Source organism: Rhincodon typus, chromosome 25 (genome assembly GCF_021869965.1).
Source record: "Rhincodon typus isolate 14 chromosome 25, sRhiTyp1.1, whole genome shotgun sequence".
NCBI classification, from domain to species: Eukaryota; Metazoa; Chordata; class Chondrichthyes; order Orectolobiformes; family Rhincodontidae; genus Rhincodon; species Rhincodon typus.
In genome coordinates, this window is record NC_063356.1 from 38,219,855 (window position 1) to 38,236,335 (window position 16,481).

The window sequence follows — 16,481 nt, forward strand, 5'->3', positions numbered from 1 at the left end:
TGTAAGGACTAAATTCATAGAATCCCCTACATTATGGAAGCAGACCATTTGGCCCATCAAGTCTATGCCAATCCTCCGAAGAGCATCCCACCAAGACCCACGCACCCCACCTCATCCCTGTAGCCCTGCATTTTCCCATGGCTAACCCACCTAACCTACACATTCCTGGATACTATGTGCAATTTAGCATGGCCAATCCACCTAACCCGCACATCTTTGGACTGTGGGAGGAAACCGGAGCACCCAGAGGAAACCCACACAGACACAGGGAGAATGTGCAAACCCCGTATAGACAGTTGCCCGAGGCTGGAAACAAGCTAAGGTCCCCAGCACTGTGAGGCAACAGTGTTAACCACTGGACCACCGTGTCCACTGTCTGGGAAATTGACTGAAAATAAGGTGCTCAGATGCTATAGCAAGCCCATCCGGTAGTTAATTGCCTGGTGTCGGGGGCATCTGTTCCTTTGCATTGAAGATCCTGCCTCCCAGAGCTACTGACCAATTGGATGTCCAGCAGCACTTCAGTCTCAGCACTGCCACTGGGTATGGTGGACACTGCTGGTACTGCAACTTCTCCAGATTAACAACAATGGAGGAAGATAGAGATGGAGCAGGGGCCCACTCGGCAGGACCTGCCAAAGGAAGGGGTTTGAGGGGTGGCACATGCCTCAATGGAAGCCTTCTGAGGGCCAAAAGATGCCTGAGCGGGAAGGCTCACCCCTGACCCACTCTCTTACCTTGCATGGAGGCTACAACTATTTCTGGCCTGGGCTGTACATTCCCCTCCCTCACTATCAGAAATAGACATTGACCAGTTTTTAAGGCTCTCAGTTAACCTCAGAGTGGGGAATCATCCTTGATCTTGCCTGCTCCGAGTGAATCAAAGAGAGTCGGGAAGTTGACAGGCACATAGCCCCACCACTTCCCCTCTTCTGATCTCATCCAGGTTAGTTTTTGAGCTTGTGCTTAAGATCTCGACAAGGGACTTGAGCTCAGAGCCACCCACTGAATCACAGCTGTTTACTCAGATGTGGCTCAATGACAGTTGTCATGTAGACAAATTCACAAAGTTTAAACCCTCCTGTTAATGCACATACAATTTGGTTTTGAGAGATGAACAGTTCTCAGGACCCATTCCATTTTAAACAATTTGAAGGGCAAACAGCATTGCTACCACACAACACTTGTTTGCTGCTATAACGGAATAACAGCCTCTGTGGTGATATGTAGAAAAGGCCTCAAAATTGAGGACAACAATCAGAAAATTTTATAAGTGATGAAATCAGTGTAGTGTATCTCAAAAATTCCAAGGTAAATTTCACTTTAGTACAATATTGTCAGGTGGGTGATAGACAAATGGGAGCTATTTTTACATCTTTCCTCATGTCCATTGAAATCAATGAAGAGCTTCTAACTCTATCAGAGGCTTCTATCATGTACAAAGTTACTGAGTCCATTAAAGGGCAATGGATCTGATCAGTTTGGCAATCCTCACTCACGTGTTTCAGGAAGATGCTGAGCTTGATATTATCCTGAGGGTTCACCGTTGCTTCAAAAATTGGCATGAAGATGTTTTCAAGCATTTTTCCAAAGTGTGGGATAAAGTTTTGGGCTCTGAAAATATCACTTGAAAGTAAGAATTAAAACAAAAGTGATCAGAAACAAAGCAAGCAAATTTGGTACCAAAAATCAAAATATATACAAATAAGCAGAAACTTCAGGTCTTTAAGAAGCGATGGAGAAAATCAATAACCCCTTCACTGCGTTTCAACCTGATTGTGTTTTGCAACATCACCAAGTTGTTCATCCAGCTCCGCACCTTGTTATCTCAGACTTCAGCATCGGCAGGTCCTACTATCTCTGACCAAGTTGGAACTGTCAAGATATTTCAGATATTGTTATACATTCTCCTTCATATGAGGAATCCTGTTCAGTTTTTGTCTGTTTTCCGCCACTCAGACTTTCTCTTCAGTTTGAGGAGATGATGGCACAGTGGTAATCTCACTGAGCTGGTATACCAGAGAGCCAGGTTACTGCTTCAGGTTCACATCTCATCCCGGTAGCTGGTGGAATTTAAATTTAGTTCATAAATAAATCTGGAACTGGAAACTAGTGAGTGTGACTGCTATCTGGGTAATCAGCCAGTTATTGTAAAATCCATCTGGCTCCCTAATGCCCCTTCAGGAATGAAAACTTACATGTGACTTTAGACACAGAGCAATACTGCTGATCTTAATTGGGTTAGGCTCTGAAATAGCAGCGCATACCATCCAGTGCAAGGGCAATTAGGGATGGACGCAGAGGCTGGACTTCCCATATCTGTGAAAATAAAAGTATCAGTATGACCAAGTGGCTACCCTGAGGTGTAGCGGCCTCACTGTTAAGAAACATTAATCCCAGCCTCCCATCATCCTGTCATTCCATGTTCAGAATTCCCAGATGATGGGACACTTCTTGTGACAGCTTGTACTATACCATACCTCCACTTCTCTCCCTCCCAGATCAGATTGTTTTGGAGTTGTCAAGAATGGATCGATACAAGAAAACTTGTGTTGGCCTCCAATTGTACGCGAACGGAACTCAGAGCGCAAATTGCCCGGAACTTTCTTTTTAAACGCACACCGCCATTCTAACAGCAAACAAAAATTCAGAGACTGACTGAGAAATCTCAATTTTCTAAGTTTCTTCACCTTCTCTCCTGCTTTGTAACCCTTTGGGGTGCCCTGTGCACACCCCATTCCCTTCAGTTTGCCATACATCAGCAACCTGTCTCGATCAGAGTCTGGCCAACAACTCAACTGCAGTTCCTACTATCTCTGAACTCTTAAGCGACTCTTTTCTGGTTCAGCTTTTGACTTACTAAATTCTGGGGATCTGAATCATCCATCTCATTTTGGGGGAGAAGACCCTGTGCTTGATGAACCAAGTTGCCAGCTTAGTCCACTCATCTGGTGACCGCCCATAGATGGACAAACGTGGCTCTGCATGTTGGTACTTGGCATCTTCCAAATCTGACGCCACTTCCTGCAACAATACAGAGACAACACCAGTATGACCAACAGCCATTACTGTATTTCAGGACATTGTGCGAGTTCATGGGTTGGGACAGACACACACATCGACATACCGAGAGCTGGTGATTGAATTCACACCAATGTTTCTGCTGCTTTGTACCTCCACTGCCAGTCATTTCCCAGTGGGGAGGAAAGACATTAACGACTGTGCTTTTAACCCAACCCCGCCAGCAGGTAGCCATCACAACCAAGCACAACTTTGGTTTTTCACCCAGCCTAGATTCATACAATCATGGAATCACTACGGTGCAGAGAGAGACCAATCAGCCTATCGAGTCTGCGCTAATCCTCTGAAGAGCATCCCACCCAGACTTACCTCTCCCCACCCTATCCCCGTAACTTTACATGGAGTCTTTACCATGGCTAACCCACCTACCCTGCACATCCCTGGACACTACAGGGCGAGTTTTAGCATGGCTAATCCATCTAACCTGCACAACTTTGGACATCTTCTTAATTTGGGTTTCCATCAAAGTTAGTGAGGAATAATATTTGTAGGCGTAAAATCTGAGGCTTCTCACAAAGGGAGATAAAGATCGGCTTTATTCCCAGTACGGACTGGTTGGCATGGACATGTTGGACCTAAGGGCCCGGTTCCATGCTGTATGTCTCTATGACTCGAAATCATCCCAGTCTGGCTGCTACAAGAGCCTGCTTTCAGAAATCATCTGTGTCTGTACATTGCCAGTTACCTTCTTAAACAGAGAGAACAAGGAGCAGAGAAAGTTTTCCAAATGTCGGAATTTGAGAAGTATAATAGACTGAAGGATTGCAAACCAAACTCAGACTCTAGGTTCACACAGAGTTGTTAATTAATGCAATTTAAATGCAGAGAGAAGGATCAATTCCAGAGTAATTATAACTTTTTGGCTTCTGAGCAACATCAATTGCCTTTTTGAAAATAAACAAAGAAAAGCTTGCCCACCAATTTTCTTGAGGTTAATGCACCTTAAGATTTAAGGGTTTGTAGAAGCATTAGATGATTGGAAGGTGTTGGTACTGCAGACGAATAAGGAGCATTGTATTTCTTTAATTTTCCATCCATCTCTCTTGATGACCAGTTCAAACTGGGCTACTGTTGCCCAGCAGCTGTCCCATACTTGCCCAAGAAACATTACTCCTTATATCAGCCTGAGCATTGAGTGGTGATGAGTTATTTGACCCTATGTGCCATCACAGCTAAACCCTCAGACGACCTTTTCACATTTGGGTAGATTGCAACTTTCAGATGGATTATGGAAGATCATTGATCATTTGGTATTAAGGTGAGAGAGTCCTACTCCACATTTAAATTGGACTGGTAAACTGCTCACTATTAAATGGCTTTGCCTACACACTGTGCTGGATTCAGGTGGCCCATGATACATTCTAGGGGGAAAAGGAGGAGGAAGCTGCTTGGAATTCTGGGAACCTATAAGAAGCAGAAATATTCCTCCAGTATCCCCCAAAATAATTTACCACTTTTGTCTGTTTGCTTGGTCCCGTTCAAGGTCACTGCCGTTGAATCTGATCAGAGTGTCCATAATGCATCCAGTTCTGTTCTAAATGGACAATCAGGATTCTAGGCACATCGTGTGACCCGTCATTCCCCATAGATACCAACTTGGCCAAGTTTACATTAGCCCCATTTATGTAGATTCTGGAAAAGTCCCAGGGAACTGCCAATTTAACACTTTTATGTAAACATGAAAAGAAATAAAAAACAGATAACTACGGGGCTCAGCCTCGGTCCCCACCACCAGCCCCGCTGGAGGGTCTACTGACAGTGTGGCTAGAAGGGAGGAGGGATATACAAAGAGGTCATAGTTCAAAGAGCAAAGAGCATGGTAGATTTCACACACAGGAGGAGAGATGTCATTGTGGCTCTTGGAGATGAGGGCATCACAGTTTGATATATTGGGACAGAGTGCTCTTGTCGAGCAACCAGTGCCTGAGTGAGGCTTAGAGCAGCATAGGACGTAGAAATTGATGTGGAAACAAATCTATTAAATCGATAAGACTTTACCTTTATGATGTGAGCAAAGTATTCTCCTTCAATGGCATTCTCTGTCTTCAGGTAAAGGTCACGGAGTTCACTGGCACCCACTGGATTGTACTTGGCATTAAACTTATCAAAACGTTGGAAAGTCTGACGACCCTGATTAAACATAATTTCAAACTTGTTAGTTCCTGCATTTCATATCCTACATTTGTATTATTATTTGTTCTCTGGATGAGGACATCACTAACAAATTCAGCATTCACTGCCCATCTCGAGTTGATCTGACCAAATATGTTACTAAGCTACTTTAAAGGTTGATGTTGAGACTAGAGTCATTTGCAGGCCAGTCGAGGCAAAGTTGAGAGGGTATGCTTCCCTAAAGAACTCTCTTGAACCAATTGAGCCTTTATGGCAGTCTGTCAGTCTTAGTGCTCACTTTGACTGTAACCAGTGGACCGGGCATGAGCAAGTCTGAGGTCCCAAAAAGACCTAAAATCTAATCTTCCGAATCTAAACACTAACTGTTACCAACAGTTGCTATAAACACAGCTCCCTCATTCTCATATCATTATGAGATGTAACTAAAATCTACCGATCTCTCAGAGGGGATCACAATTTGTTGGATTCAATCCACTGAAATGTTCATCATCGCTTTTTATACTGTTTGGCCTGCTTCCTATGCTTGTTAGAGATTCATAACTATTAGCTTCATTTTAAAAAATGATATAACCTGTTCATAACGAATCAATCACAATGTCTGTATGTATTTGGTAACCACGTACCAGACTTCCTCTCAAATGATTTGGAAGGTTCTTCCACTTAAAAGCCATTAAGCAATATTTATTTTTTCACATATACTGCCTGGCCTGCTGAGCTTTTTCAGCTTCCGTGCCCATACTGGTCTGCTGTTTGCACAGAAATATTAACTGTTGTAGAACTCAGTTTCCTAAACAATTCCTGGAATAATAAGGTGGAGTTTGCAAACATAATCACAGTGAAGCTTTTAGCATTCACCATCTTTGTACAATGGTGAGCTCCATTACAATCAGAGGTTGCACTGCAACTCATAAACGTGCAAATTATTGCTGCTCTGGGGGCTTTGGAGCGTCAGCTATCAACATGCAGATTGAAATGGTGAAAGTAAGAAACTGGTCTGAGTGCCCACTTGCGATGAATTGTTCCAACTGAAAAGTTTTCAAACTTATATTTCAAAGCACTATGAATCTCCTTCCATTTCACAAGGCCTGTAACCACGGTGTTCCACAGGTTGTGGGTTCACTTTTGTTTGTTATTTGTATAAGTGATTTAGATGAGAATGTAGAAAGCATGGCTAGTAAGTGTGCGGATGACACCAAGATTGGTGGTGTAGCGGACGCTGAAGAAGGTTATCTAAGATTTAAAAGAGATCTTGATCAATTGGGTCAATAGGCTGAAGAGTGGCAGATGGAGTTTAATTTGGATAAATCAGAGCTATTGGATTTCGGTAAAACAAACAAAGGCAAGACTTATACAATTAAAAGTAGGGTCTTGGGTAATATTGTAGATCAGAGAGACCTAGGGGCTCAGGTACATAATTCTTTGAAGTTTGGATCACATATTGATAGGGTGGTTAAGAAGGCATTTATCATGCTTGCCTGCATTGTTCAGTCCTTTGAGTATAGGAGTTGGGACGTTATGTTGAGGTTGTACAGAATGTTGGTGAGGCCTCTTCTGGAGTCTGTGTGCAGTTCTGGCCTCTCTGTTATAGGGAGGATATTATTAAGCTGGAGAGGGTTCAGAAGAGATTTACCAGGATGTTGCCAGGATTGAAGGATTTGAGTTAGAAGGTGAGGCTGGATAGGCTGGGGTTTTTTTTCACTGGAGCGTAGGAGGTTGAGAGTTGACCTTATAAAGGTTTATAAAATAATGAGAGGCATAGATAAGCAGATGCCTTTTCCCTAGGGTGGGGAATTTCAAGACTACGGGGTATATTTTTAAAGTGAGAGGAAAGAGATTTAAAAAAGACATGAAGGGCAATTTTTTTTTTACACAGAGAGTGGTTCATGTGCGGAATGAATTTCCAGAGGAAGTGATAGATGTGGGTACAGTTACAACATTTAAAAGACATTTGGATAAGTACATGAATAAGAAATGTTTGGAAAGATATGGACCAGAAGTAGGCAGGTGGGACTAGTTCAGTTTGGGATCAAGGTCAGCATGGACTGGTTGGACCAGAGGGTCTGTTTCTGTGCTGTATGACTCTATGACTCCAAGTCCTTGAGGACACTGGAACCCGAAGGAACTTTGCTGTCAGGTAAGGGTAGCTATTACAACTTTCCAAAAGATCGCTTCAATTCTTCAAATAAATTCAACATGGTTCATCAGATTTTCAAATTTTCAGAATGACTTTAATAAGACATCAGGCTTTTTAAATGTTTACTGCAATTAGCTTTTTAAACAAGATTTGTTATACATTTTATATGTTTAATGCACATAGCTTTTTAAAATAATTTATGTGACGTTTAAAAATAATCATAAATTTCGGATTTTTTACAGTCCACTTGTCTGAATAAGTGCAGCTCCTGCAGCATTCAAGAAGCTGAACACTAAACAGTTTGTTTGATTGATACCCTATCCACTACCTTCCACAGTCACTTCCTTCACGAGCGGCACATTGGCAGCAGAGTGTACCATCTACTGGATACACTACAGATATTTGCTGAATGTAGCACTTTCCAAACCCACGACTTTACCATCTAGAACACAATGGCAGTAGATACAGGACAATCCCATTATCTGCAGGCCCCCTCCAAACCACACGCCAACCTAACTTGGAACTTTTGTTCCTTTACTGTCGCTGGGTCAAAATCCTGGAATTCCCTCCCCAATAGCATTGTGGGTCAACCCACAGCAGGAAGAGCACAGCGGTTCAAGAAGGCAGCTCACCACCACCTTCTCAAGGCCAACTAGGGATGGGCAAGAAATGTTGGCCAGCCAGCGACGCCCACATCTCATGAGTGAATTAAAAAAGTACCATTAGGTTTTTGGTTTCAAATACTTTTTTAACATGACAGACACTAGAACCATTTGGGTTTGACAGATTTCATGCTTACTGCTTCCGAACACAAACCCATCTTCTCCATCCTTTCACTGTATGGACATAGATCAGTGAATGGCTACAGTGAGACCCACAGCATGAGGCTATCTACCCTGCTGGCTGCTGAAATCCTGAACCACTTGCACATGAGGTAAGCTTGTAGCTGGGGTCAAGATCAGCTGCAAATACCCATGCTTTTCACCACTTATTACAAAATCCTAATCAATATTTAGTAAAAACAGAACGGAAAAACAAAGCTGGTCACATCAGTGGCCCTGATAACGTGATCAGCTGTATTATAACATCAATTGTATCAATGTGAAGCATTGATTCCCATAGGAGGCAATGTTAAAACTGGAGTTAGGTTCTACTTGGGCCTTCTTCACTGGAATAAATATTTAAAATTATACCTGTACCCTCTAATTTGAAATGCATTGACATCTGTAGGTATCCTGAATACATTCGATACAATCCAATTGTCAATCTTTAAGGTGTGCCAGTTTGTAACAGACGCATGACAAATAAAGATAACACAGTGTGGAGCTGGAGGAACACAGCAGGCCAAAGACTCACATTTATATAATGCTGGCCATGATCATCATTTCAAAGGGATTTACAGGGAGTGAAGTACTTTTGAAACGTGGCAGCTAATTCATTCACAGCAAACTCCTACGTGCAACAATAAAGACTAGATATTCTGTTTCTGATTAAGTTAATCAATCATATCCCTTCCTCCACTCTGAAAAACAACTGCTTTCTAAGCCCGAAACGTCAGCCTTCCTGCTCCTCTGATGCTGCTTGGCCTGCTGTGTTCATCCAGCTCTACACCTTGTTATCTCAGATTCTCCAGCATCTGCAGTTCCTGCTATCTCTGCTTTACACAACTCTCTGTTTCCTGTCGCTCAGCCAATTTCATCTCCATGTTGCTGCTATCCTTTCTCATTTAATAAATAAATGACAAGCCTGGTCCATGCTATCTCTTCAAATGGATTTTGGAAGTCCATGGACTCCATATCAACTGCTTTGTTACCGTTACTTCATTACAAAAAAAAAATCAATAGGTACCGATACGTGGATAGCTGTCTAGTAAAATGCCTTTCCCAAAGGAAATACAAAAGCTGTGTCTATGAAAGATAGATAATGTCCCATACAAGCCAAATTCCAAAACAGAGGTCAGACTCCATGTAAGAAATCCCATCAGACATCTGCTTTCAGAAGCAGAGCAGTAAGGCCAATAACTTGTGTTGCCATCAGTGTACTCTAACATTCTGTGGCCCTGCCTTAACCACTCACTCTCAAAGGTTACTCATACAGGCTAAACTCAGCACTCCTGCCCATCAAAGTGACTTATGCAAAGGGAGAGTCCATCAAGAAATATGGCCTTCAGTCTTGTATCATTCCTCCAAACCCACACACCTTCAAACACACACAGGAAGACCCTAAATGTAACTGAGTCCACTTACTGCATGCACATCCAGTGAATCAACCGTCAGATCATAGGCATTCAGCTTCAGCTTATCAAAGAGCTCTTTCAAGGTTAACTTCTTGTCTTTGGAAGTCCAGACAATGCGATCTGAATCAATGCACGAGGACTTCTTTATGAAGCGTAGGAGATGCTTCTGATTCATGCAGGCTGCTGCGTGGATGTGTGTGTCAACCTGAAAAGAGAGAAAGTAGAAACAGGCATTTATTAGGCTTTCTCTCATGCATTAAAGTCTGAAGGTCATGGTGCACAATATCTGCAAGGTTTAAAGGGGTGAGAAAACTGGATGTCAATCTAGAAATTAGCTGGTATCTACCGAGGTTTTTTCAAAAACTTTACACTATGGTTTGAATTGATGATTTGAGGAAACATGAGTTGAGTAGGAGAACGTGTGAGCAATATCTGGAGCAGAACTATTGATTTCTGCACCACAGCAAGTGGGTCATCCATCTTTCAATGGTTTTTGGGTCAAGGAGGGTAATGGTGAAATGCCATCCAGTATATTTTGTGTATTAGGTAGAAACGGACCATTGTGGTTGCAGGAAGATCAGTTCAGGCTTGCAGAATAGCAGAGGCAAGGATTACAGTCAGGGGCAAAGAAGTGGGGTTTGTGTCTAGGGCGATGACAATGGTGCATTCGTGTTTAACTGGAGAAAATTGTGCCTCTTTTGAGAATGTGGAATTCCAGACAAACATGGAGGGTTTATATAAGAACATGAGAAATGGAACCAAGAGAATTAAGCCACTTAGCTTACATTACAGCTGATTTGATTGTGATTTCAATTTCACTTTCCTGCCTGCACCTCCATAAACCTTCAATAGTCTGCTTAATCAAAATCTGTTTGACTCAGCCTTCAGTATGTTCAATGATCTAACCCACACTGCTCTCTGAGGGAAGAATAATAACAATATAGAATAGAGGTGTGATGAGGTCAAGCTGGAGGTTGTCAGTGCTCATGTAGATACCATCCCTACATGCAGAACATGACCAAGTGGTATGCATATGAAGGAGAGTCAGAGCTAAGCATTGAGGAGACAGAATCTCTAGAGAACTCCTTAGTTAACAATGATGGAATGAGACAAGAAGACCTTGCTGGATCTACTCTGGCAATGATTGAATTTGTAACTGTGTAACCATTGAGCTTTACAACTGAGGTAAAGGATTGAAGGCGAATGTGAAATCAACCAAAGGTCATAAAGATGCAGAAGATGATGACGAGGAATAATATCACAGATAGAGAGGATGTCGTTTGTGACTTTGGTTCATACTATTGTAGTATTGAAACAGTGATGGAAACCTGATTGGAAGATTGGGCAGTTTATAATGCATGAGAAGACTGCGCTGATTGGTTGTCTAGTGGAGCCTGATTGGTACCAATATCTACCTCTATCTGTACCAGTCTGAGTCCACTTACTAACCAATCAGCACCCTCTTCTTGTGCAGTATAACTGTTGTTCTCTTGAGATTTGGTATTCTTGCAATTCTGTCCTGTTAGGCAAGATGAAAAGCTTTGACAGCATGTGGTTTTTCTTTAAGCAGTACCGGGCTCAATGCTAAACTTACATTCTCAAGGCACATCCACCCAGCAAAACATCTGTAAGAACTTTATAGAAGAAAATCTGTAGAAGAAGAAACTGAAACATGGCTCATCTATCAATCTCTCTCCACCTCAATTTTATATGCAGAAACATAGAAAACAAGAGCAGGAATAGGCCATTCGGCCCTTCAAGCCTGCTCCATCATGCAATATGATCATGGCTATTCACCCATTTTCCCAATATCCTTTGATCCCTTTAGCCCTAAGAACTTTATCTATCTTCTTCTTGAAAGCATTAAATGTTTGGCCTCTATTTGCTTTTAATAGCAGAGAATTCCACAGGCTCACCACTGTTTGTGTGAAGTAATTTCTCTTCATCTCAGCGCCAAATGGCCTACCCCATGTCCTGAAAGTTTGATCCCTGGTTCTAGACTGCCTGACCATCGGGAATACCCTTCTTGTATTTACCCTGACTAATCCTGTTAGAAATTTATAGGTTTCTATGAGATATCTCCCTTATTCTTCTAAACTCCAGTGAATAAAGCCCTAACCAAGCTTCATACTTCAATCCAGCCATCCCCAGAATCAGTCCGGTAAAATTTTGTTACATTCCTTCCACAGCCAGCATATCCTTCCTCAGGTAAGGAGACTAAAACTGCACACAGTACTCCAAGTGTGGTCTCACCAAGGCCCTGCACAATTGCAACAAGACATCCCTGCTCCTGTACTTGAATCCTCTCACTATGAAGCCAACATACCATTTGCCTTCTTCACTGCTTGCAGAACCTAGAATGCTAACTTTTGGTAGCTAACATACGAGCACACCCAGGTCTCATTGCATCAAGAGATTTACCAATCTGTCTTCATCCAGACAATAAGCTGCCTTCCAATTTTTGATACCAAAGTGAATAATTTCACATTTATCCCCATTATACCTCATCTGCCATGCATTTAACCACTCGCTCATCTTGTCTAAGTCACACTGAAGCATCTCTACATGGTCCTCACAGTTCACACTCCCAACCAGCTTTATTTCATCTGTAAACTTGGAAATATTGCATTTAAATCCCTTATCTAATCATTAATATGCATTTTGAATAGCTGGTCCCTGTGGTACCTCACCAGTCACTGGCTGCCACTCAGAAAATGACCTGTTTACTCATTTCTTCCCTATTTTGTTCCCATCATTTATTATCTGTCGCTTTTCTCTTTCACTCTCTTGACACTCGTCCTTCTGTCATCTTAATTCAGTATTTTTATCTGTTCTTCTTCCCTCCTTCCCTTTGTCTTGTCATTAAATCATACAGCATGGAAACAGACCCTTCAGCCCAACTCATCCCAGTTTCCTGAACTAAGCTAGCCCCACTTGCCTGTATTAGGCCCATATCTCTTTAAAACTTTCCTATCCATGTACCTATTCTAATGTCTTTTAAATGCTGTAACTGTACCTGCATCCACCACTTCCTCTGGCAGTTCCTTCCACTTTTGAACCACCCTCTGTGTGAAGAAATTGCCCATCAGGTCCTTTTTAAATCTTTCTCCTCTCACCTTAAAATTATGCCCTCTAGTTTTAAACTCCCCCACCCTAGTGAAAAGACCTTTGCTATTCACCTTATCTATACCTCTCTTGTTTTTATAAATCTTCATAAGGTCACCCCGCAACCATCTATACTCCAGTGAAAAAAGTCCCAGCCTATCCAGCCTCTCCTTATGACTCATACTCTCCAGTCCCGGCAACATCCTGGTAAAGTTTTTCTGAACCCTCTCCAATTTAATAATATCCTTCCTATAGCAGGGCAACCAGAACTGTACACAGTACTCCAAAGATGGCCTCACTAATGTTCTGTACAACCTTAATATGACATGGTCTGAGCAATGAAGGCAGGCGTGCAAAATGCCTTCTTTACCACCTTAATACCCGTGATTCAACTTTCAAATAAGTATGTAGCTGAACCCTGAGATCTCTCTGTTCGATAACACTTCCAGGGCCCTACCATTTACTTTTTAAGTCCTGCCCTTATTCATTTTACCAAAATGCAATACCTTACATTTATCCAAATTAAACTCCATCTGCCACTCCTCAGTCCGTTGGCCTAATTAATTGAGATCCCTTTGTAATCTTAGATAACCTTCTGCACTGTCGACTATACCACCAATTTTGATGTCATCCACAAACTTACTAATTCATTTATATAAATGACAAACAAAAGTGGACCCAGTACAGATTTCTGCAGATCACCATTGGTCACAGGCCTTCAATCTGAGAAAAAACCCTCCACCGCCCTCTGTCTCCTTCCATCAAACCAATTTTGCATCCAATTGGCTAACTCTCCCTGAATCCCACGTGATCTAACTTTACTAGTCAGACTATTTTGTGGAACCTGGACAAAGGCTTTACTAAAGTCCATGTAAACAATGTCTGCCACTCTGGTCTCATCTACCTTTTTGATCACGTCCTCAAAAACTCAATCAAGTTTGTGAGACATGATTTCCCATGCATAAAGCCATGTTGACTATTGCTAAACCTTGCCTCTCCAAATGCATGCAAATTCTATCTCTCAGAATCCCTTCCAACAACTTACCCACCAGTGATGTCAGATTCATCGGTCTATTGTTCCCAGGCATTTCTTAAATAAAGGCACAATATTTGCCACACTGCAGTCCTCCAGCACCTCACCTGTGGTTATAGATGATATACATATCTCTGCTAGGGGCCCTGTAATTTCTTCCCTAGCTCCCACAATGTCTTGGGATACACTTGATGAGGTCCCAGAGATTTATCAACCTTTACGGTTTTTATGACCTCCAGCACCACCCTTTCTGAATTGTTGACTGTTTTCAAGACATCAATATTCACTTCCTCGAGTTCCCTGGTCTCCATGTCTTTCTCCACTCTATATACTGACACAAAATGTTTGTTTAGAATCTTTCCCATCTCCTGTGGTTCCACACTTAGATGATCTCGTTGATCTTTAAGGGGCCCTATTCTCTCCCTAATTGCTCTTTTGCTCTTAATGTAGTTGTACAATCTCTTTGGATTATCCTTAACCTTACCTGCCAAGGCTATTCTAATATCCCCTCTTTGCCCTCCTGATTTCCCTCTTAAGAATGCCCCTGCACCCCTGATACTCTTCAAGACATTCACTTGTTCCCAGTTGTCTATACCTGGCATATGCCTCCTTCTTATTCTTGACCAGAGCCTCAACATCTTTAATCATCCATTGTTCCCATTGTACTAGCTTTACCCTTCACTCTGACAGGAATCTGCATCTGAACTCTCATTGTCTCAGCTTTGAAAACCTCTCACATGTCAATTACCCCTTTACCTGAAAACAGTCTACTCCAATTAACTTTTGAAAGTTCCTGTCTCATACAATCAAAACTGCCTTACTCCAATTTTGAACTTTAACTTTTTACAAGTCTTAATCCTTTCCATATCAATTTTAAAACTAATAGAACTATTATCACTCGTCCAAAAGTGCTTCCCTACTAACATTTCAGTCATTTGTCCTGGCTTATTTCCCAAGAAAAGGTAAGGATTTTCTCCTTCTCTAGTAGGTACACCTACATATTGAAAAAGAAAATTTTCTTAAACATGTATAATAAATTTCTCTCCATCCAAGCCCTTAACACTATGGCAGCCCCTGTCTATGCTTGGAAAGTTAAAATTCCCTAATATTACATTCCTATTATTCAGAGATATATCTGAGATCTCTCCATGTATTTGTCCCTCAATTTCCCTCTGAGTATTATGGGGTCTATAGTCCAATTCCATCAAGGTGATCATCCCCTTCTCATTTCTGAGTTCCACCCACATAGCTTCATTGGATGATCCCTCAGGAATATCCTCTCTAAGTACAGCAGTAACACTTTCCCTAATCAAAAATGCAACACCCCCTCCTCTCTTGTCTTCCTTTCTATCCTTCCTATAGCATCTAAACCCTGGAATATTGAGCTTCCAGTCCTGTCCTTCCATCAGGTACGTTTCTGTAATAGCTGTGATATTCCAAGTTCCCATACATGTCCTGAGTTCACCTGCCTTACCTGTAAGACCCCTTGCTCTCCCTACCAGGATATTAATTCTCCTCCAGTTCAGTTGAAACCCATTTCTTTTAAACAGGTCTTTTTTGTCCCAGAAGAGATCCCAATGATCCAAAAATCTGAATCCTTGCCCACAGCACTATCTCCTCAGACATTGATCTTTCTGCCCTAACTTCTTATTCCAATCTCACTAGCATGTGGCACCAGGAGCAATCCAGAGTTTACTACCTTTGAGGTCCTGCTTTTTCACTTCCTGCCTAACTTCCTGCAAAGCCTCAACCCTTTCTCTAACTATGTTGTTCTTAGTAATGTGTACAACAACATCTGGCTTCTCACTCTCTCTTTTGACAATATGCTTCAAATGCTTTGAGACCTCCTTGACCCTGGCACCAGGGAGGCAACATATCATCCTGAATTTTCACTCATGGCTAATGAATCTTCTGCCTGTGCCCTTGACAGGTGAATTCCCTGTAACAATTACTTATTTGAACTTTCAGAGACCCTGCTTAACAGAAGATTCATTCTTGTTGCCCAGATCTAGCTGCCACTGCTATCCCCTAGCTTTCCTCTGTCTATCCCCTGCAACAGTATGGTATATCTGTTTGAGACAGGGATAGCCACAGGGGAGTCCTGCAGTACCTTCCTACCTCTCCTGATGGTCACCCAACTATCTGACTGAATCTGCAATGTAACCACCTCTCTAAAGCTACTAGCTATCACACTTATAGCCTCCTGTATGCTCCTCACTGACTCCAACTGCCTCTCCAGCCAATCCAAATGGTCTGATATGAGATGGATCCAAATGCACCTCCTGCAATCATAGTCTCCAGGGACAATCAATTGTTCCTTAACCTCCCACATCCACTGACTGCCACATTACCCCTTAAACATATGCTCATGTAGATTTGCCTTAAAATTCCCACCCTTTTCTCAAATCCATTGTTTGTAGACAGATTGCCACTGACACCCTATACTGTAAGAGCATAAAGCCTATATTTTATATTATAAGGCCTAAGATAAGAAGATCTAAATACAACACTTTTTTTTAGAAAGTCTATGCTTCCCTCACCCACAGTTTTTAATTTTAACCATGCAAAAGAGGAAAAACATGTAAGATTTAAATTCTTAAAAATCCAGCACTTAGTTTAAATTCCCAGCAACCTAAAATACCCTCCTCCTCAAATCCTCTACCAGCCGGCACTCAACTCTCCAACACATATCTTACCCACAGTGCTGTTTCTACTTTTACTCTATCCTCCCAAACGTCAGACTGGTCCACTCAAAAGCA

At 42.0% G+C, this 16,481-nt stretch overlaps 1 protein-coding gene across 1 annotated transcript in view; it reads right to left on the reverse strand.

Moving 5' to 3' along the window:
* The window catches only part of ampd1, a 55,559-nt gene that overhangs the window by 12,991 nt on the left and 26,087 nt on the right, over window positions 1–16,481 (reverse strand). The window contains exons 5-8 of the mRNA XM_048611844.1: window positions 9,595–9,789; window positions 5,080–5,211; window positions 2,861–3,024; window positions 1,500–1,626 (exon numbers count right to left, since the gene is read on the reverse strand). Coding sequence (XP_048467801.1) covers window positions 1,500–1,626; window positions 2,861–3,024; window positions 5,080–5,211; window positions 9,595–9,789 — 618 coding nt within the window. The remainder of the gene's footprint in view (window positions 1–1,499; window positions 1,627–2,860; window positions 3,025–5,079; window positions 5,212–9,594; window positions 9,790–16,481) is intronic.